This window comes from Canis lupus, chromosome 27 (genome assembly GCF_011100685.1).
Source record: "Canis lupus familiaris isolate Mischka breed German Shepherd chromosome 27, alternate assembly UU_Cfam_GSD_1.0, whole genome shotgun sequence".
NCBI classification, from domain to species: Eukaryota; Metazoa; Chordata; class Mammalia; order Carnivora; family Canidae; genus Canis; species Canis lupus.
Genome location: NC_049248.1, coordinates 21,498,712 through 21,519,099, shown reverse-complemented (window position 1 = coordinate 21,519,099; position 20,388 = coordinate 21,498,712). Strand labels below are relative to the sequence as shown.

The 20,388-nt window shown below is 36.3% G+C and overlaps 1 protein-coding gene across 1 annotated transcript in view; it reads left to right on the top strand.

Annotated features, from left to right (window-relative positions):
• Positions 1-16,116, top strand: part of ST8SIA1 (ST8 alpha-N-acetyl-neuraminide alpha-2,8-sialyltransferase 1) — a 150,229-nt gene extending 134,113 nt beyond the window's left edge. Inside the window, exon 5 of the mRNA XM_038577027.1 lies at positions 7,481-16,116. Within this exon, the coding sequence (XP_038432955.1) occupies positions 7,481-7,967 (487 nt within the window). The 3' untranslated portion in view covers positions 7,968-16,116. The remainder of the gene's footprint in view (positions 1-7,480) is intronic.
• The last annotated feature ends 4,272 nt before the right edge of the window (positions 16,117-20,388 follow it).

Below are 20,388 nucleotides of genomic sequence, written 5' to 3'. Positions count from 1 at the left end.
GGAAATCCATTTGTTTTAGTACCCATTTGTTGAAAACCATCTTTGTTTCATTGTATTGCTTTTGCTCCTTTGTCAAAGATCAGTTGAATGTATTTATGTGGGTCTATTTCTGAATTTCCTGTTCTGTTCCACTGAACTGTCTATTCTTTTGCCAATACCACATTATCTTGATTACTGTAGCTTTATAGTAAATCGTGACATTGCATAGTGCCAGTCCTCCAAGTTTGTTCTTCTCCTTCGATATTGCATTGACTATTCTACATCTTTTGCTTCTCCACGTAAATTTTAGAATTACTTTGTTGACATACACAAAATAACCTGCTGCTATTTTGATTGGGGTTGCATTGTATCTACAGATCATATTGGGAAGAACTAACATCTTGACAATATTGAGCCTTTCTATCCATGAACCTGTAGTATTTCTCATGTTATATCTCATTTGTTTAGTTCCTTAATTTTGTTCATCAGAACTTCCTAGTGTTCCTCACATAGGTATTGTATATGTTTTGTTAGATTTATACAAAAGTATTTCATATTTGGGTAGTGCTAATATAAATGGCACTGTATTTTTTATTTTTATTTCAAATTTTACTTGTTTATTGCTCATATTTAGGAAAGCATTCGACTTGGTATATTAATTTTGTATCCTCCAACCTTGCTGTAACTTACTAGTTCCAGTTTAAAATTCTTTCAAATTTTCTACATGATGATTGTGTGAAGATGACTGTGTCTGTAAAGACAGTGTTATATATTCCTTTCCAATCTGTATATCTTTATTTCATTTTCTTGTCTAGTTGTATTAGCAATGACTTCTAGTATAATGTTGAACAGTTGTGGGAGTTAACCTCCGTAACATATTACCAGTAATAATGGGAAAGTCACATTTCTCACCATAAATTATGATGCTAGGTGTAGATTTTTTGTAGCTATTCTTTATCAAGTTGAGGAAGTTCTCTTCTATACCTGGCTTAGCTATTGATTTTTAAAAGCCATGCTTTTCTAAGTCTTTATTAGTTCTAGTAAATCATTTTCCAGTTGGTTCTCTTATATATATTCTAGATAGCTAATTATATCATATGCAAATATTGACAGATTCTCCCTTAAAGACATACTTGAAATATGTTTTTAAAGTTTTTCTTCAGTAGAGTATGTGAATCTTTCTGTTCCTGGCTCTTCATTTTAGATCAGATGTTACAACATACAAGATGATAATTGTTTTAACATATATATATATATATATATATATCATATATTTTCTTTTGTGATGTGTAGTCCTTGTTAGAAATTGTTAATTTGTGGTTAAAAATAATAAACATTTTTAATTGAAGCTTCTATGATAATGGATTTGTGAATATCTAAATTTTAATCAGTTTTTGTTATATACACTTTGAAACTCTTGTTAGGTGGATAAAGTTTCTTGACTACTATATTCCTTCAGCAGTATTATTCACGTTATCAATATAAATTGCTTTATCTTTTTTATGATTAAAAAATTCAATTTCCATTTTTTACCAAAATTATACATGTACATAATTTAAAAAATCAGATAGTATGGCAAGAAGCAAATTCTTGTCTCACATTCCCCCAAGTAATGTTCCAAGATGTTGAAATTCTCTAGTTGATTTTTCTCTTGTTGCATTTTAAAGCAGCATGCTTAATTACAATATTAAACTTTTCAGTTTATCTCTTGATTTCTTGCAGAAAAATAAAGGCTTTTTTTTTTTTTTTTATTTATGATAGTCACAGAGAGAGATAGAGAGAGGCAGAGACACAGGCAGAGGGAGAAGCAGGCTCCATGCACCGGGAGCCCGATTTGGGATTCCATCCCGGGTCTCCAGGATCGCGCCCTGGGCCAAAGGCAGGCGCCAAACCGCTGCGCCACCCAGGGATCCCAAAATAAAGGTTTTTATCTGTTAAAGTGCGACTCACAGCACTCCTCTATACACCTACTTTCCTAACTTCTCAATTAATATATATCACAATTAAATTAAGTCATTACTTACCTTAGTGTCTACATAATTACTGTTCACATCTGAGAAAAAGTCAATTTTATGTAGTATTTGATATCCTGTTCAACTTTTAATTTTTTTCCTGTTAATTTCCCCCCAGAGCAAATAAAGGCTTTCCATGCATTGTCACTAAATCATCTCCAGACTCTCATCTGAGCTGCAAATCTTCTTTCATTACTGTTAACATCTATCAGATGAATCTATCAGAGGCAGTTTTTATTGTTGTTGAGGCATCTCTCCAGGAAGTGTCTTTTTCCTTTAACTAGAATCCAATTGATAGGTTTCTAGGCCTATTTTGTAGCTATTTTCCTAGAGATTTCCTTTCCAGAACCCATCAATTATCTTTTTAAATTGCCAATAGCTGTTTTTTATTACCTACGTGTTCTTTTGCTTTTTATAGCATCCTAGTCTTCCTTAATGCATACAGTAAGCTATTAACATTTCTAAACAAACTAATTATGAATTTCAAGGGTTTCTTCTGCCCCTTGAATAATATTGATTTCTTCTGAGTTCTTCCATTTTGTTCTCTGACTCTCATGGTGGCGACTTTCCTTCAGTATTTTCTGATCTTGGGTGTCTGTTCTTGTTCAGCAACGGGAAGCTCTGTACATACTAGATCTGTCACAGGTAGGCTTTACTCTTGATTGAAAAGGTAGCAAGGTGGCTTTCTTTTGGGTGACTCTCAAATGTTGTTATCTACAGAGTGTCTTGGGCCAGTGTCGGTATTCTACTTGGGAACTATAAGCTTGGCTGCCAATTGTACAAGTTGAAAAGAATCCTCAGTTTCCCCTTGCCTGGGCCAGCTCTGGGCACGCAGTTACTGTTTCTCCATAGAGGCTGATATTCTCTCCCTGGTACCCACAGTGATAATTGACTGGTGCATGATTTTAGGGTTCAATCCACTTAAAAGTCTCTCCTGTCCCATACTGTAAACAATTACCTTATTGATTGTTGGAAGACACTCAATTTTTTAGTATCTTCTGCCTCTAGGCATGGGGCGCTGCTACATTTATACCAATGCTCAGCAAATTAGCTTATGTTCTGGCTTTCTGTAAGCATTCTGTTTTTCAGAGGTAACTTAGCTTTGGGGATTCATTGAGAGTTTCCCTTTTTTCAGGATGGATATAGATCTTTAAAAATATTTTTTCTTTCACTTCTGGAAATCAGGGGAGAACTGGACCCTTACCTTTATTTTTTTCAGTGTGCATCTTAATTGGCATTCTGAAGGACATTCTGAACATTTAACAGTTTTTATTATAATTCCTTTTAGATTATTTGTGTTTTTGTCTATTTTCATATCAATATATTTAGACTCTATAATGTGATCAATAGTGAGCTTTTTTTATTTTTATATTTGTGGAAAATGCTTTTCAGAGTCATTCCCTTTTTATTTAGTTATCTTATTTTCACGGTAATTTGGCATCTTGGTGTAATCAATTTTGCCAACATTTTCCTTTATAGATTATTTGCAAGTAGCTGGTACATTTACAATTGTTTTCTTTAGTTTTTCTTGTAATATAGGCTTTAAATATTCTTACTTATCTTGAAATTATTTTGAGATTTTCTTGTCAAATATGAATCTATTCCCCCTCAAATTTTCAAATTGTTAAATAGTTGGCTTGATAGTAACTGTATCAAATATCAGTGATTTTCTCTTTATTGTCATGTATGAAATTGACTTGTAAAGTATGCTATATTTCTGTGCTTTCTGCTATTTTTGTTCATATATTTATTTGTTTCATGCCCATATTCATTATATATTAATCATTTCTATTTTTAGTAATTCATTGGCTGATCTCACTTCATTTTCTTCTTTTTTCAATTTAATACTTTTCCCTTTATATAGTATACAACTATTCTGAGCTAAGTTTGTAAAAATTAAAGGATAAATAAAACTTGTCTCTTGTCTTCAAGGAGTACACAGTCTTGTAGGGTAGAGTCAGTTCATACTGAGAAGTTCCAAGAAAACTCCTTTGAAAGCTTAAGTTGAAAAGAAGGAATATGCTTTAGAAGGAGAAGATTAAGTCTCGATGTTTAGGCAGAACTTCACCAGGGCAATGAATGGATAAGCCAAAAGGAAACTACCAATGCACAAAGATGAGGATAGATGCACAAACAAGGATGGCTGTAGCATAGGGTGAGAGTATAGAGAGTATTGAGAATGAGGCTGGAGAGTTGAGTTGGAGCACTACTACTGTTTTATAATTCTAGTTGAATTTTGTAATAGTTTAGTAAAATTTAAAACACCTCTAGTAAGTTCTTGATCAGGGTCACATTAAATATATTATGTGTTCCATAAATAAGTATTGAGTTGAATTGAGTTCTAAATATGTTGTTTGTTGAAAAATGGGGTAGGTAAAAATAATAAAATGTTATATATAGGCTGGTTCTTTAACAGTATCAAAAACCTAAGGCTATAATAAATTCAAGATGTGGTGTTCCTTTTCAAAGATAAAACTCACAGAAGAAAGATTACCCTCTTCAAGAATAATTAGCCAGCTTTAAGACAGGGAACATAAAATCAATTTCCCTGATTTTGCTGAAGCTTTCTCTGTAATTCTCATTAGTATGTGGTCCACTACAAAAATAAGGATTAGTTCCATTAACCAGCAGAGCTCTATGGAAAAGGAGCCATTCTGCACAGCAATAAGGAGGAAATGGAAGCAAGAAAGATAACAGATAGAAGTAGACTAATTGCTCTAGAACATTAATAATGCAATGAAAAAATTAGAATGTAGCCTGGGAAACGATATGGGCATATGAAGAATTGCCTCATACTAAGTCCTAACTGTGCTTAGAAGACAAAAGGGAATAATTCAGGAGAGATGGGGAGGTTAAATGCTTTAAAGAAGGAAGATCCACTTTAGAACATGAGTTTTTAAGAAAATATGAAATGGTTTGTTCCGAAACACAGAGGGGGAAGAGGGAGCACTTCTTCCTGTTAGAATGGCAGCAAGGATAAAATTAGAAGATGTAAAGAAAGAGAAAGAAAGAGATGTTGAGAAATAGATGGCAGAGAGCCACACAACTTTCATGGATGGCTTTGACCTTCTAAATAAGTCTATCCACAGGATATCTGCACCAGAATCACCAGGGACTGCTGCATACAAATTCAGCACCCTGGATAACTCTCATTGGAACCCAGGAAGCTGTAATATCAGGATATTCTAACTAAAGTTTGAGAACCATGGTTCAAAAGAAGTAAAAGGTTTTCTGCAGGAGGATATGGTTACATGATTGGGAAAGCATTCATGTTTTAGAAAGACAATGAAAGATGTGGGTGGGCAACAGAGAGAATTGAACTATTAAGCATGGGCTAGTGGAGTTGAGAGGTAGGAATTTGTGTTGGTGAGGCTGGTTCAGCCCCAGAGTATGGTTAAATGTGCTTCCATGGCTTCTTTTAGGATAAAGTGTTTCCACTTACAAACTCTGTTACCACTTTTTTAATTTGTCAGGGCCCAGAGAAAATTGCTAAAGCAGGCTGCTGAATCAAGGACATGAAGAAAACTTGAGCAATTTTCCTTAAAGAACACACCTTTCTTGGCAGGCAGAGTTAATGACACTGATTGCTACATAAAATCCTGTGGATTTGTTTATTTAGAATTTTAGTTTCACATATTTATGATGAACTCTGCCAACATGTCAAGCCAGACTTCCCTCTGCTGATTGTGGCTCCATTCCATTAGATGCTTCTGCTCTACCTGCACATAACCCAAGACAGGTGACTGCCCCTGTGTGAAAGAAAAAAAAAGTTATAAGAACATAGTGTAGGTCATTGTCTTTTTTCTCTTTTTATACACGATCTGTATCAGCAACCTCCTAACTGGTCTCCAGGCTACCAGCCTCTTCCTTCCCCAGATCATCAGTGAACCTTTTTTGACACAGACTGACAACTAAACAAACGATGAAATATTTGTGATACAAATGGTAAGTGCTGTGAGTACTCATGGCTGTAAAGTTTCCCCATCACCACAGACTGAAGTCCACAAACAAATTAGAGATGCATGAGGTTTTTTGCAGTGTGTCTTATCTTCAACCACTGCCTCCCACCATTCCTGCCTCCCATGTCCCAGGGAAACAACCATCATGCTTGTGTCTGTACGCTATGCACCGTTGCCTGTGACTAAAGTGTTTTCTTCTAGTTTAGTTGCTCTGCTTCCTGTTGCCTCCCCACAGGAGATGTACTTAAATGTCATCCCCTCTCTGAAGCTCTCAGGCTCTACTACTTTAAGGCAGGATTAATTATTTTTTCCTCTGGATTGCACAGTACTTTATACAAATATCAACTGCTACATTTAGAGCATTATGTTGTACTCATTTATCTTTTTGTTTTCACAATTGGACCTGAATTTCTTAAGAACAAAATGGGGTCATTAAATGTTAAATTCCCCAGTGTCTGACACATTGGATGTATGCCACCAATTTTAGTTGAATACAATTGAACCAGAGATCCTCTTTTTTATGGAATCCAAACTGAAAGAACATAGGAAAGTAGAGTTCTTTGAAGCAAGCAATGTGGACAACTCTGTTGGCATCATTTTATAATAGTAACAAGTATTTCTTTTTCCATGTAATATTGTAGTTATAGTATCAGTTAATCTGAATACTTCTAGGATCATAGAATTTCAATGGGAAGAAGTATCTTTCAGGTGGTTCCTTTGATTTGCAGATGAAAAAACCAGTCCTGTGCTTATATTAGACTGCACAAATAGTTTTTTTTTTAAAGATTTTATTTGTTTATTCATGAGAGACACATTGAGAGAGGGACAGAGACACAGGCAGAGGGAGAAGTAGGCTCCATGCAAGAAGCCTGTGGAATCCCAGGAATCTGGGATCATGTCCTGAGCCAAAGGCAGACACTCAACCTGCTGAGCCACCCAGGCATCCCTGCACAAATAGTTTTTATCAAAATCTTATCCAATGGGGTGCCTGGGTCATTTGGTCAGTTAAGTGTCTGCCTTCAACTCAGGTCATGATCCCAGGGTCCTGGGATTGAGCCCCACATCTGAGCTCCCTGCTCAGCAGGGAGTCTGCTTCTCCCTTTCCCTCAGTCCCTCCCCATTCCTGGGCTCTCGCTTGCTCTCTCTCTCTCAAATGAATATATTAAAAAATTCTTAAATTAAAAAAATTCTTATTCAACAATCTTTGTGAATTCATAAGTATTAAACCATTTTTACATTCCAGGCAAATTATTCTGGGAGAACAAAATGTACAGCGCATTTTAGTTTAGAAGGAGTTCCATTAAGGAATCTTAACCTGAATTTAAGATTGTTGGGGTTAGGGAAAGCCAAGCTCCTTGATGAGAAATAATTGGTAAGTTCAAAGAAGATTTTAAATATAAGTGAAGCATTTTTCATGCTCTCCCCGCCCCCGAGATAATGTGAAGTAACAGGACCATCAGAAGAACAATAAAGTGGTTGGAGGAGTTCCTTTTCTCAAGGTTTAATTGAGCCTCTTCTTTTCTTTAATAGGTTTCAGAATCTACTATGGTCCAGAAAGACATTTGTGGACAACATGAAAATCTATAACCACAGTTATATCTACATGCCTGCCTTTTCTATGAAGACAGGAACAGAGCCATCTCTCCGGGTTTATTATACACTCTCAGATGTTGGTGCCAATCAAACAGTGCTCTTCGCCAACCCCAATTTTCTGCGTAGCATTGGAAAGTTCTGGAAAAGTAGGGGAATCCATGCTAAGCGCTTGTCCACAGGACTCTTTCTGGTGAGTGCAGCTCTGGGCCTCTGTGAAGAGGTAGCTATTTATGGGTTCTGGCCCTTCTCTGTGAATATGCATGAGCAGCCCATCAGCCACCACTACTATGATAACGTCTTGCCCTTTTCTGGCTTCCATGCCATGCCAGAGGAATTTCTCCAGCTCTGGTATCTTCATAAAATCGGTGCACTGAGGATGCAGCTAGACCCATGTGAAGACACTTCACTTCAGCCCACTTCCTAGGGACCGTGGAAAAAGAAAGAACTGAGCCCAGGGTATTTTTGTTAGGTTTTCTACATGACTCCAAAAGGAATGGTCAAGTCATTTCATGGATTCACATGGGCCACATGGAAAAACAAAATAAAACAACTACGAAAAACCAAGAGAAACTCCACTTTGGATGTTGGCTTGGAGGACAAATAAGAAATGAAACATCCTGTGAAATATTTTGTAGCACATTGTGGATTTGCAACTAGTAACATGCTGGTGAAATGCTGTTGGTAAAGCACGTTTACATGGTTCAAAGCTAGAAGATGCAGTTCTCAAGACAGAACTCCAGTTGTTGAAGCTGAAGAATTAATCAAGGTAGAATAAAGGAAATGCCGGACAAAGTGTTACGGATTATCAACACAATCTGGCTTTAGAGAAAAACCTATCTTATATCTTAGAACCATAGGTTTTTAAAAAATTATTATTTATTTTTGCCCTATTTAGGGGCAGTGAGTGGGTGATGAGGTAGATAAAAAGAAAATTCCTTACTGAGTAATAAAGATACAAAACACTACAGCTAGTTCTTGTGATTTGTTGAACCAAGTCTATGTTAACTCTAGTTTCCCTCCATTTAAAAAATGTTGAATAAGAATTGCTTCCTCCCCTTTTGTCAAGTCTACTTAGAGGATGCGAAGCATTGTTGAATTTAGACTGTGTTGATTCATAGTCTGATTAACATGAGCCACTTTCCCTCCTTCTCAGAATTGAGGGCATAAACTCAATTTTAGGTCTGCATTATTTAAGCCTGTTTGTATTATTATGTTATTTTAGTGCAGAAAGACTGCAAATGTGAGTGCGTTATTTATTTGCAAATTGGCATAATTGTCTTCTTAATTTAATTATCAGAGATAAAGTAAAGCACAATGATGTAAAGTTTAGTCTGGAAACAGGACTGGAAAGCACATCCCTTTTATATCTACTATGGTATATTCACTCCAAGATACACACACACAAGTAAAACGTGTATTTATGTACGCACACTCACACACAGTTAAACAAAGCTCATCCCCATGCAGCTAAGAAAGTTGAACCCACATGACTTAGGATGGCAAAAATCTGTAACCATTGTTGAAGAGCTACATACAAATGTATATTGTGTACTACACATCACTACACCTTGATATAAGACAAGCCAGCTGACAGGTTGCTGCTCATAATGCTCACACTAGCATGACCTCCAAATGCTTACCCAAAATGAGCAGAATTGTTTTACTCATTCTGACTCTCCCTAACATCTCACACATCATGAATGAACCATGTATTGAGCGTGGTCACACATGCATGGTTCATACAAGCAAAGGGATGTGAATTCATAGATGTTGATTCCCTTGGTAGTAGCAGGTAAGGCTACTTAGAAAACTTTTTACATAAGCTTTGACAAACTGCAAACAAACTCTACTAACAGATTATAGGCAGTTAAATATGTTTACATGTATGAGGAAGGTAAAGGGAGCCTCTTACTGTCTTTGTGCTTTGGAATGCCTTAATCTAAAAGGAGACACTAGAAATCACTATTTTTATTCTTTTCAATGTACCAATATATAGATAAGTTACGCTAAACATTCTACTTCAAAATATAGATAAGTTATGCTAAACATTCTACTTCATTTTTAATGGTAGAAACTTAGTTTACCATATAAATTAAAACAGGTGGCAGGTTTGGGTGGGTTAATTTAAAAGACATTGAGAAAACAAAGCCCTTGGGAAAATTCTGTTTCACCACCAGAATAGATGGTTTCTAAGTAAGATTAAATTTTGAGGTTATCATAGAAATCAGTTAAAAATGACTGCTTGACACAACAGATTATATTGATGCTTAGAAAGTTAAGAATTTGAGAATATTGATTCCATGCTCAATAACAGAACTGATTTGTTATTTTAATCCTATATGCCAGCAAAAATGTAATGAGAATTACTGTGAGTAAGCTGTGTTAAATACTCACTGGATGTGAAACCTTAAACCTATTTCCTTTTTAGAGCCATTGTTATTATTTAATAATTACCTTAATAAGGAATACATTTTTACCTATACATGTCATCAAAGATATAAAAGGGCTAATGAAAAACACATGCCACACAAATTAGTACTTTAACTGATAAAATTGTTCAAATGTGAGTAAAGAGCTCCATAAAGCCCATGCGTCACAGTTCCACTGAAGCTGCTATTTGGAAATTGTACATCTTGTTACGATTTCTGGGATAGATTTATACTATAAGTTATGCAATTTTTAGACTGTGAATTTGTGGCTTCTGAAAGGCAGAACAGAAATGGCCCAAGATGATAATGTTCAATTAGACCAGTACTTCTCAACTGGGGTGTTTCCCCTCCCCCATCTGGTGACTTTCAGCAGTGTGTAAAGACATTTCTGATTGTCATGATTTGGAGGGTGCTACTGGCATCTAGTGGACAGAAGCCAGGAATCCTGCTAAACATCCTGCAGTGCAGAGGTCAGCTCCCCCACCCCCAGCAAAGAATTACCCAGTCTAAAATATTAACAGTGTCAAGGTTGAGAAACCCTGAATTAGACCAAAAGAATACTTTGACTTCTCCGAATTGTCTTCACTTAAGGATATATATACACACTGACATCATTTGAAATATGACTACAGTTAAATGAGAATGTGTTCTTAGAGTAGATTGCAGTTGCTATTATTTTATACTGACAACTCATAGGTATGCCATACATATTGCCTTTTTCATGGTTAGATGTATCTAGACTAGGAGTATGACTGTGCTTGTGTGTGTGTACACATATGTATTGTGGCATAAAGTTATGCGTATCTATCCTTATTGAAATATATGTGTTCCTAAGTGAAGATCTTTCCAGAATTATCTGGCAGAGTAGTCTGGAATACTCTATTACTATTAAGAAGTTGAAATCTAAGCACTTATTATTTTATTTTGTTTATCTGGAATTGGGCCTCATACTTTGACGAATTTGGTCAATTATGTTTTAATACTACTGACCCTTAACATTAGCTCAGAAGATACTCAGGTTATGGGAGACACAGTCAGTAAGAAAATATTTCATTATTTTCAATGCATCTGCCTAGAGAGGATGTCACCCTCTAATTTTTTTAAAAGGTTTTATTTATTTATTCATGAGAGACACAGAGAAAGAGGCAGAGACATAGTCCGCAGGGACCCCGAAGCAAGACTCGATCCCAGGACCCCAGGATCATGACCTGAGCCAAAGTCAGATACTCTGAGCCATCCAGGCATCCCATTGGTCTAATTTTTAAATTTGCTTTTTATTGACAAAAATTAGGCTGCTCTATGGGGGCAGTAGAAGATATATCTTGAAAATGGATACCTGATAGGATTTTTACCTTTTATCAGTCCCAATTTAAGAATTGCATTGATGCTAAGGATCATGAATAAGGTGACCTCTGTTTAATTTTAATTACACTTCAGTAAAATTAAGATGAGTGAAGGATGAAATCATTCTCTAAGCTAGAAAAGTGATTTTTTTTATATGAAAGATTTTTATATGGAAGAAGAAAATGGAAACCTATGCTTTATGTAGAGTCTGACCAACAGTTTATTTTCTTTACTTTTACTTTTTAGATTTTTAAAATTTATTTGAGAGAGCGAGAGTATGAATGAGAGAGACAGAGAAGGAGCAGAGGGAGAGAGAAAGGGAGAAGCAGCCTCCCCACTGAGCAGGGAGCCTGATTTTGGGTTTGATCCTGGGACTCTGGGATCATGACCTGAGCAGAAAGCAGACACCTAATGGACTAAACTACCCAGGTGCCTCTGACCAACAGTTTATACAGCACTGTGCATCTAAACTACAATCAATACATGAAGTTAAGTAGTGCCATGGAATTTTATTCCTATATAGTTCACTTTTGTTTTAACAAAGTAAATATTCCAAAATAATAGAAATGACCCCAAATGGTAGATATTCAGACAATACCTGTTTGGTTTTGCAATGTCTTATGTCCTACAAACCTTTTTAGATTATATGTAAGTTGTACCTGGAGCAATGGACAGCACAGCCTCACAATCTACATGGAAATTAATGCAAGAAATCCCAGGGTTCCAAATTGGACAAAAATATTCTTAGATTCGTCAGAAGCTTTACAGAAGTGGTATATATGATTCCCAAATAGAAAGCATATCAAGCATATTTCTTCTGGTCAGCAACTATTGCAGTTTTCTAGTTTATTATATGAAGCTTTCTATTTCTTTGAAAAAAATCAGCCATCATTTTGAGTTTCATGTTTCAAAATATTGGCCTTGTTAAATTTTTAACTGATAAATCTTTATCAGGAGGGACTTCCAAGAAAAAACCCGCCACAGTCCACCAACGCCTTTAGGGAATTCTTAATGTGTTGTACAAAACCGTTCCCACCAGAACCAGGTAATAATATCTGCTCTGTTTCTAGAGTGCCAAGGATCAAGGGCTGGAAAGACTTTTGTGAGAACCTGAGGACAAATATGTGGAGGAATAAGGACTGAGAGTAATGTTGTGCTTTTTACTTCCCTCTTCTCAGGCTAGAGGTCTACTCTCAGATTATGACTTTTTGATGAGCACACGTCAGGAAGTGGTAAACAAGTACAAGGCACCTGAAACTTCGGCCAACCTCTAGCAAAGTCTGTAATAACTATAGGTAACTATGACCAGCGATTTGGGTCTGGGTGCCGGGAAGAGGAGGAGGCAAGTGGAAAGGAGGAGAAAACTGTACTCCCAAACTCTCAGAGTACCTAAGGATAAGTCTCTGCCCTTGACCTTGACTTTCCAGCACCATCTATTTCTATCCACTACCAGGGAAAATGGCCTGACTGTTGGGTCAAGCTAGTAGCCTTGTGACTGGAGAGTTGGTGTGGAAATTTGCTGAGAAGCTTAAAATTTTATACTGCCTTAAACAGTTTTTTTTTTTTTTTCTTAAATTTGTGCTCTCTAAATTTGGATGTCCTGTGACTGAATTCTGGTCACCCTGACCTAATTATGGCCCTGTCAGTGATGATTAAAAATGGAGCTTTTTTCCCACTCAGATGAATTTTCTGAATTCTTGAAGCTAGGGAGATAGCAAATATAGTTGACCCTTGAATGACACAGGTGAGAACTACACAGGTCTGTTATACACAGATTTTTTTTTATAAATATAGTACAGTACTGTAAATGTATTTTCCTTATGATTTTCTAAATAACATTTTATTTTCTCTAGCTTACTTCACTGTAAGAATATAGTATATTGTACAAAATATGTGTTAATCAACTGTTTATGTTGTTGATAAGGCTTCCAGGCAATAATAGGCATAATAGTTACGGAGTAGTTATGTTTTGGGGGAGTCAAAAGTTATATGCAGATTTTTTATTATACGGAGGGGTTGACGCCTTAGATCCCCGCATTGTTCAGGAGTCAACTATGTTCTATAGTTCTCACATAGTCTCTTTGAAAGCTGAGGAGACTGGTCCAAAAGAATCCTGGAGCCTAGAATGTTTGTTTGTGACTCCGAAAGATGAGGACAGAATATTTAGGTTGAACACTGTAAGATTCCTATTTTGTAAGTGGAAAGAGATTTAGATGAAGCTACAATTGCTGTAGACCTTTTTCTTCCTATCATAAGAAAATGGTTTCTGTTGGCTTTATCCACAGCCTAGGCATGTCTCTTGAATTATTTACATTCCTACTAGAGGTGAGAGATTGAACCAAGTGCTTGAAAGGAAAGCTCATTCAAACATAAGACAGCCTCTGCTCATCATCACAATAAAGAAAAAGTATGTTTCCGTTTCCTTCTGATTTTCTTCTTTCTGATGCCAACATTTCTGATTTCTTCCCCCTAAGAAGGAATAAATAACATTATAAATTGACATATAATATCTGTGAACATTTGTGTGATAACCAACTATAACTTTTTTAAAGCACAAGAGAGGAATTATCTTTTGTTCATGGTCATTTATTTGCCTCCCTCCTCTGTGTTCTTATTGATCTCTGCATTGTGATAAAGTCCTTTCTAATTTTGCGTTCCTATTAAGGCTGTCAGATATAATCAATGATGCAAAGCTGCCTGGGACTTTTATAGAATAATATTCAAATCTATTGATCATGTCTCTTTCTGCTTCTATATAATTAGATTTTCTCCAGTTATTTGTCATTTTAAAAGCATATGTGTTGCGTGATACCAATAAACATCTAAGAGATAAGAGTTTATCCAGGGCAGAGAAAATTTGGAGTCAGATATGTCTGTTTTTCTCTGCATCATAAGTGAAATGGAAAATTGTGATAAAAAAGGGTTTAACCAAAAAGAAAAAGAGAAAGATAAAACCAGGATTTTAATTGTGAAGGACCCCTGGGAGGGATCTTAGTATGAATCTAAGCTCAGAGTGCAGAGGCTGTTGTTAGTCTTTGAGTGCAGTCCCAAGAATAGAACCTTTCAAAACATTTTAAAGGAAATATATTGTTATGCAGTTGTTATGGCTCATGATGAAAAGACGCTAGAGGAAGCAGCGTGAGAGCCAGATTGTGAGACACATAGGGAAGAAAACGGAGGAGCGGCACCAGTTTACCTACTTGGGCCCTCCTGCCCATCTCTGAGTCGTGCTTTCCTTGGTGTCAAAGCTAGGATATGTAAACACTGCCATTCTCATAGCCCCTTTTTATCTCCACTTTGACGCATACACAAGATTATTATTTAGCTCTCCTGTCATAATGAGGCAGCGATAGTAGAAAGTGTCACTTTGAACATCACCCTTTGAGACATGGCCACCATATGCTATGCATGGTGACAGTTGTAAAGATTTAGATGTGTTTTCTCCCCTCTGTTCTAGTGTAAACACACACAGATACACAGACATAGACACACACACACACACACACACACACACACACACACACACCCTTGCATTATTTATTCCCATTGAAAAGAGAAAAATGGCTGATGAGGGTGGGGGTGGCAGAGGGTGCCTTAACTTTGTCTGGCTTGGCTCCCTCTTCCTTCTGTATTTCCTTCCTGTCCCCCTGTCACTTTAAAGGTGTAGCCATGTGTATTCCAAGTTGTACCTTTACCATCAGCAAGGATTCTTATAAATGTAGTGAAATGTGACTATTTTATATAAATGCACAATAGTATATAGGCCTTGGAGACGTCTGATAACGGTATGTAAATATCCTTTGTTGAAGTAGTAGAACCTTCTCATAGAGAGCTCCTTAGGTGATAGCTACAGGAAAGCTAAAAATGATTAGATTAAAAATGTTTGTTTCTCCAGCAAACACTAGCATTCATGGAAGCAAAGAAACAGTTTGTTTCTGTTTCTCATTTGCTCTTAAGCACCAATTCTTTGGGCTTTCTTATCCGTAAGTTACTATAGACATCCCTCCCATAATATACAGGATTCACCATTTGTGGTGATTGATGGTCACAGGGGTACATCAGAGTCAGAGACACTAGAGGGAAGGGGAGAGAACAGACAAGGAAAGCTCCATTGAAAAGCTTATGTAATTTTTAAAAAGTCTAGAACATTATTAGAACTCTAGTGACCACAGTACAGTTGGCCTGAAAAGCTTTGAAAGAGAAACGTTTCTCACTGGTCTCTTTAATTGGATTATTGCACCCTATATATCATTCCACATGTGTGCAAGCTCTTTTTCAGAAAATTTGCAGACTGGAGGTAAGAGAAAGATAGAAAAATAATTCTTTCTCGTACAATGTGGTTTGACTACCAGGCCATGGATGCAATAATTCTGGAAAAGATTTTTTAGATTAGACTATAAAATTGAACTCACTTTTGAAGTATAGATGAAATTACTTTTTCCTAATAAGACTAAATTCCATTGGCAGGAGGTATGCGGGAAATCAGTGCTCTTCATTTCTTCTTCTTTTTAAAAGTTTCATATAAAAGGTAGCAGGTAAAAAAAAAACTTTAATTGGCACTTTTTATAGTGTGACTTGAAAAAACAGTATCTATCTTGGTTGGTTCTGCTGAGTGGTTTCTACAAAATCTAAATGCGATGTCATAGGAGGAGGTTTGCTGTAAAAACATGTCTTTTTCTTTGGTGTGTTCATTGTAATTATGGCTGGTAGTGAGAAGGTTCAGTAAGTCTCAATTTCTCTACCTCCCTTACTTGGAGAAAATTTGGAAATGTACCCTGTGAATAAAATGATTTTTTTATAGCTTGTGAAGTCTTTTTATTTCCCAGAAGCGTATGGGTAATTCTATTTCCTTTTCTATTCCTCTGTTTTGTATCCATATCAGCTACACTGATTTTTTCCTTCTGGATGAAACCTCATGCTGCTTGGTGAGAAAATTATTTTAGAAATACAGAACTCTAAATGCTATGAATAGATTATATGAACAGTGTTGTTACCCTTATGCAGGTAAAAGGCATTATCTATTGGGTGACGTAGAATGAAAATTGAGCGCTTACTTAATGTGAAATATGTACATGAACCTATTTTTTTCCAGCGATAAAATTTTCCCTTTATGTAATGAGTCAGTGGCATCAGTATGTGTGTCCTAGAGATATTTTAATAAATTCCTAACAAGATTCAAAATATTTAGATTCCCCTTCTGCTCATATGGATGACTTTGACAAGCCCGAGTGTGCCTTCTTGTCTACGTTATTTAGATAATTGCTTCAAACTCCCATTTCCCTTGCAATCTAGTGGCCCAGTTATGCCAGGCACTGTCTCAACAGGAGTGACATCAGGAAAAGTGACCTTGATCTATCCTTTATCATACACTTCACCTCCGAAATTGATCAAGGTGCTTTGTACAGATCTCCTTATTAATTCTCTGAGTTCACTCTCACAAAACAGCCTTTTGGGTTACAGCTATTTTAAGAAGGTCATTTCATTACCTAATGGTAAAACTTCATGGTGTTTAGCTGAATCATTCAAGGGTAAAAAAGACAGACTTCAAGTATAAATGTGGGTTACCCTAACCTATTCTCAGACCATATGAGGAAAACAGATTTAACTTGTTTTAACCAACTATCATTAAGTAAAAAAGAAATCTAGATATTACTGAGTTCAAGAACATTCAAAAACAGATATTAAGAATCCAAAAGCATTAATTACTCAAGAATCTCTAAACTTAAAAAGAGGGTAATTACAAGTCACAGACTAGAGTTTTGCTTGAAAACTTATTATTTTGGATACACAGATTCTTGATGATATGAAGAACTAAAGACATAGGATTATTGAATTGAATTTTGTGGGGTTCATTGTGAATGATCTGGAGAACATGGGATGAAGTCGAGGCCATATCTGATTATGCTTAACATGTATAATTCTAAGATGTCATCTAGTTTCTAGGATTTTGAAAAATACGGGCAAACAAAAGTCCTTGTGTTTTCTTTTATAAAGATAGAACTAAAGTTATTTCTTAACCGCACAAGAGTCATGGTTTCCAGGCATGAATTTAAAAAAATCAGTATTTGGGAACTTTCTTATGATAATGTAATCAGAAGTTAGATTATGAGGCAATCAAGAGTTCAATGGTGTCAAGATCTGGAAGATTCCAACTTCTGCTTGTGGAGGAAGAGTGAAAAGTAAGAATAGGAGTGGTTATTTGGTGGGTCACTTTCATCAACATCCCACCAGATGGATTAATGATCTCCTGGGAAATGATTTTCTATTGAGTGTTCAACATTGGCTTTGCTATTACCAGCGGGGCACTCAACAGTGGTAGAAGCCAGGTTACTGATTCCATGCATAATCTCTGTACCTAGTACCAAAGCTGCTTTGGATAGAAGGCCATTGACAAAGTAGTGGGGTACTTGAGGAAAGAGATGAACTGGTATCCATTTAACATCCTGTTTTGTCTGGACCTCTTATAAAGACAGGGTGGTTGATTCATTAATCCAGGCTATTGCCTGGAGAGGCCAAGAGTGATTACCAGCACTTTCCATCATGGAGCATGAAGCAATTTGTTCTCACTGAAATAGACATTTATTTTGAATTTGCCTTTCCTGTCCTCAATACTTGTGCCAGTACCACCATCTACCAATCTATGTAATGGATTATGTACTATATAAAGTATATATACAACATGCAACATCCTTTTGGCCAAAAGCCACATTTTTTATAGCAAACAGAAAGGAGCTTATGCTTATGGAATTAACAAGTATTATTCTTTACCGTATTAAGTAGAACATTCATTGTCAGTGGGAGTAATATTGTCTCCACAAGAGGCAAAAGTTGGTTCTAAGGAGCAAAAAAACCTTAGATCTTACAATGATTCGGGGGGAGAAAAATCTTAAAAGTTCTCTTGAGGGCAAGACAAGGAGGTAAAGAAAAAGGTTAGAGAAATGCTGATCTAGAAGCAGTTGCCTTACAGAATGCTGGCAGGGCCTAATAGAGGCTCATTTTAAGAACCATTTGAGAGACAATATCTTAAGGGGTTGTGGTACCATCTTATAAGACGTGGTGTGTGTTTTGGATAGTGACTAGTTTTTCTCATATTTAGATACTTGGACAACGTTTAGAATATTTGGGTCTGGGCGCTAAGGGATGGAAGCAGGAGTGACGCCCACAAATTGTAATATGTTGTGCATCTGTAATGGCTTAATTCAAAATACTTCCCAATTATTTTGTGATTCTTCTTTCACCCATGTGCTTTTAGAAGTATATATTCTAATTTCCAAATATATGGAGAGGGAGGGGTTAGTAGTATCTTTTGTTATCTTTTTTAACCTTAATTTTGTCATGATCAAAGAATACACTGTATGCGATTTTAACCTTTTGAAGTTTATCAAGACTTGTTTTATGGCTCAGCTTCCATGACTACTTCAAAAGTAGATACGTTCTGCAGTTGCTGTCAGGAGTATACTAAAAAGGTTTATTAGGTTAAGTGCATCTTCACTGACATTTTATCTATTTGCTCTATCGATTACAGAAAAAGAAGCATTAAATTCTCCAAACATGATATGCCCACTTCTCCTTTAGTTCTATAAATTTTAGCTTTTTGTGCTTTGCTATTCTGCTATAAACTACATAAAGTGAGGAATGTGACTCCAGGCCAAACAACTATGCTGATCCTTCGTATGCAATTATTAGGCTTTACCCAGCAGGCCTCCTGGGGAGAAGCTGTGTTGCCCACACCATATGTGTATACAGCCAATGCACTGGTCTTCTGGATGAATTGCAGTCGAGGACTCCGGGCCCCTGGGACAGCTACTGCCATATGCAAGTCTGCATTCCTAGCCTACCACTTCGATTTGAAGGCCTCATCAGGGGTCTACGCTAAGGAATTTTTCTCCACTTTGACTCCATACTTTTCCACTCCTAGTTCTTTCCTCTCTCCTTTCTGGCCCTCAGGTTCATAGGGAGAATCATTTCATTTAGGGTTCCTTTGCAGTGAGACAATTCCCCCACCTGCAATCCATCTCCCAACTCCTCACCTAGTGCTATTTCACAAGGAAAAATGAAAACCTTAGGAACTAGTGCCTGTTTTTGCCTCCCATTTGCAATGTCACACTAAGTGAATAAAGACTTGATTATTACTTTTAATTTGGCTCATTGTCCTAATTGACCACCTCAATACCTGATTACTTGAAAGATGCATTTATGACTCTTAAATTCTCTTCACAAATTGACCCTTTATTGATGACATAAATTTATGATATATATATGATAAATAAATATCAAGATAAATATATAAAATTTCTTTCATTGCTTCAGATAATACTCCTTGTTTTGAAGTCTACTTTAATATTAAGAAAGCCTTATAAGATTACTTATGCTTAATGTTTTTACAACACATCTCTTCCTATCCTTTTACTTTCATTCTAGTTTATTTCTTTTTCTCTATTTATTTATTTATTTGACAGAGAAAGAGCAAGAAAGCATGAGCAGGGGGGGAACAGCAGAGGGAGAAGGAGAAGCAGGTTCCCCACTGAGCAGGGAGCCTGATGCAGGACTTTATCCCAGAACCCTGGGACCATGACCTGAGCTGAAGGCAGATGCTTAACCAACTGAACCACCAAGTGCTCCCATCCTAGTGTATTTTTAAAATGCATCTCTTGTAAACAAATATAGTTGGGTCTTGGTTAGCTTGGTATCTACTTTGTCTCTCCCCTTTAACTGAGAACAGTCTAACCCCTTTATATTTAACACGGTTGTTAATATGGTTGGGTTTAAGTATATCATTTTGCTATTTTCTTTTTATTCACTGTGTTCCTTTTTCTATTCATGCTGCTGTCTTACTTTCTTTTACATTGATCATCTGTTTCATTAGTATCTTATTTTATCTCCTCTATTAGCTCTTACCCTATGCTTTTATTGCAGTTCTTGCTCTTGGGATTATAATATGCATTTTTAATCTCAGTATAACTTGAAGTAATATTTACCACCTCACATAAAATAAGTTTACAACAGGATAAGCCACTTTGCTCTGGCCCTCCTGTTTTTTTCCTTCTACTGTCACATATATGGACTGAATAT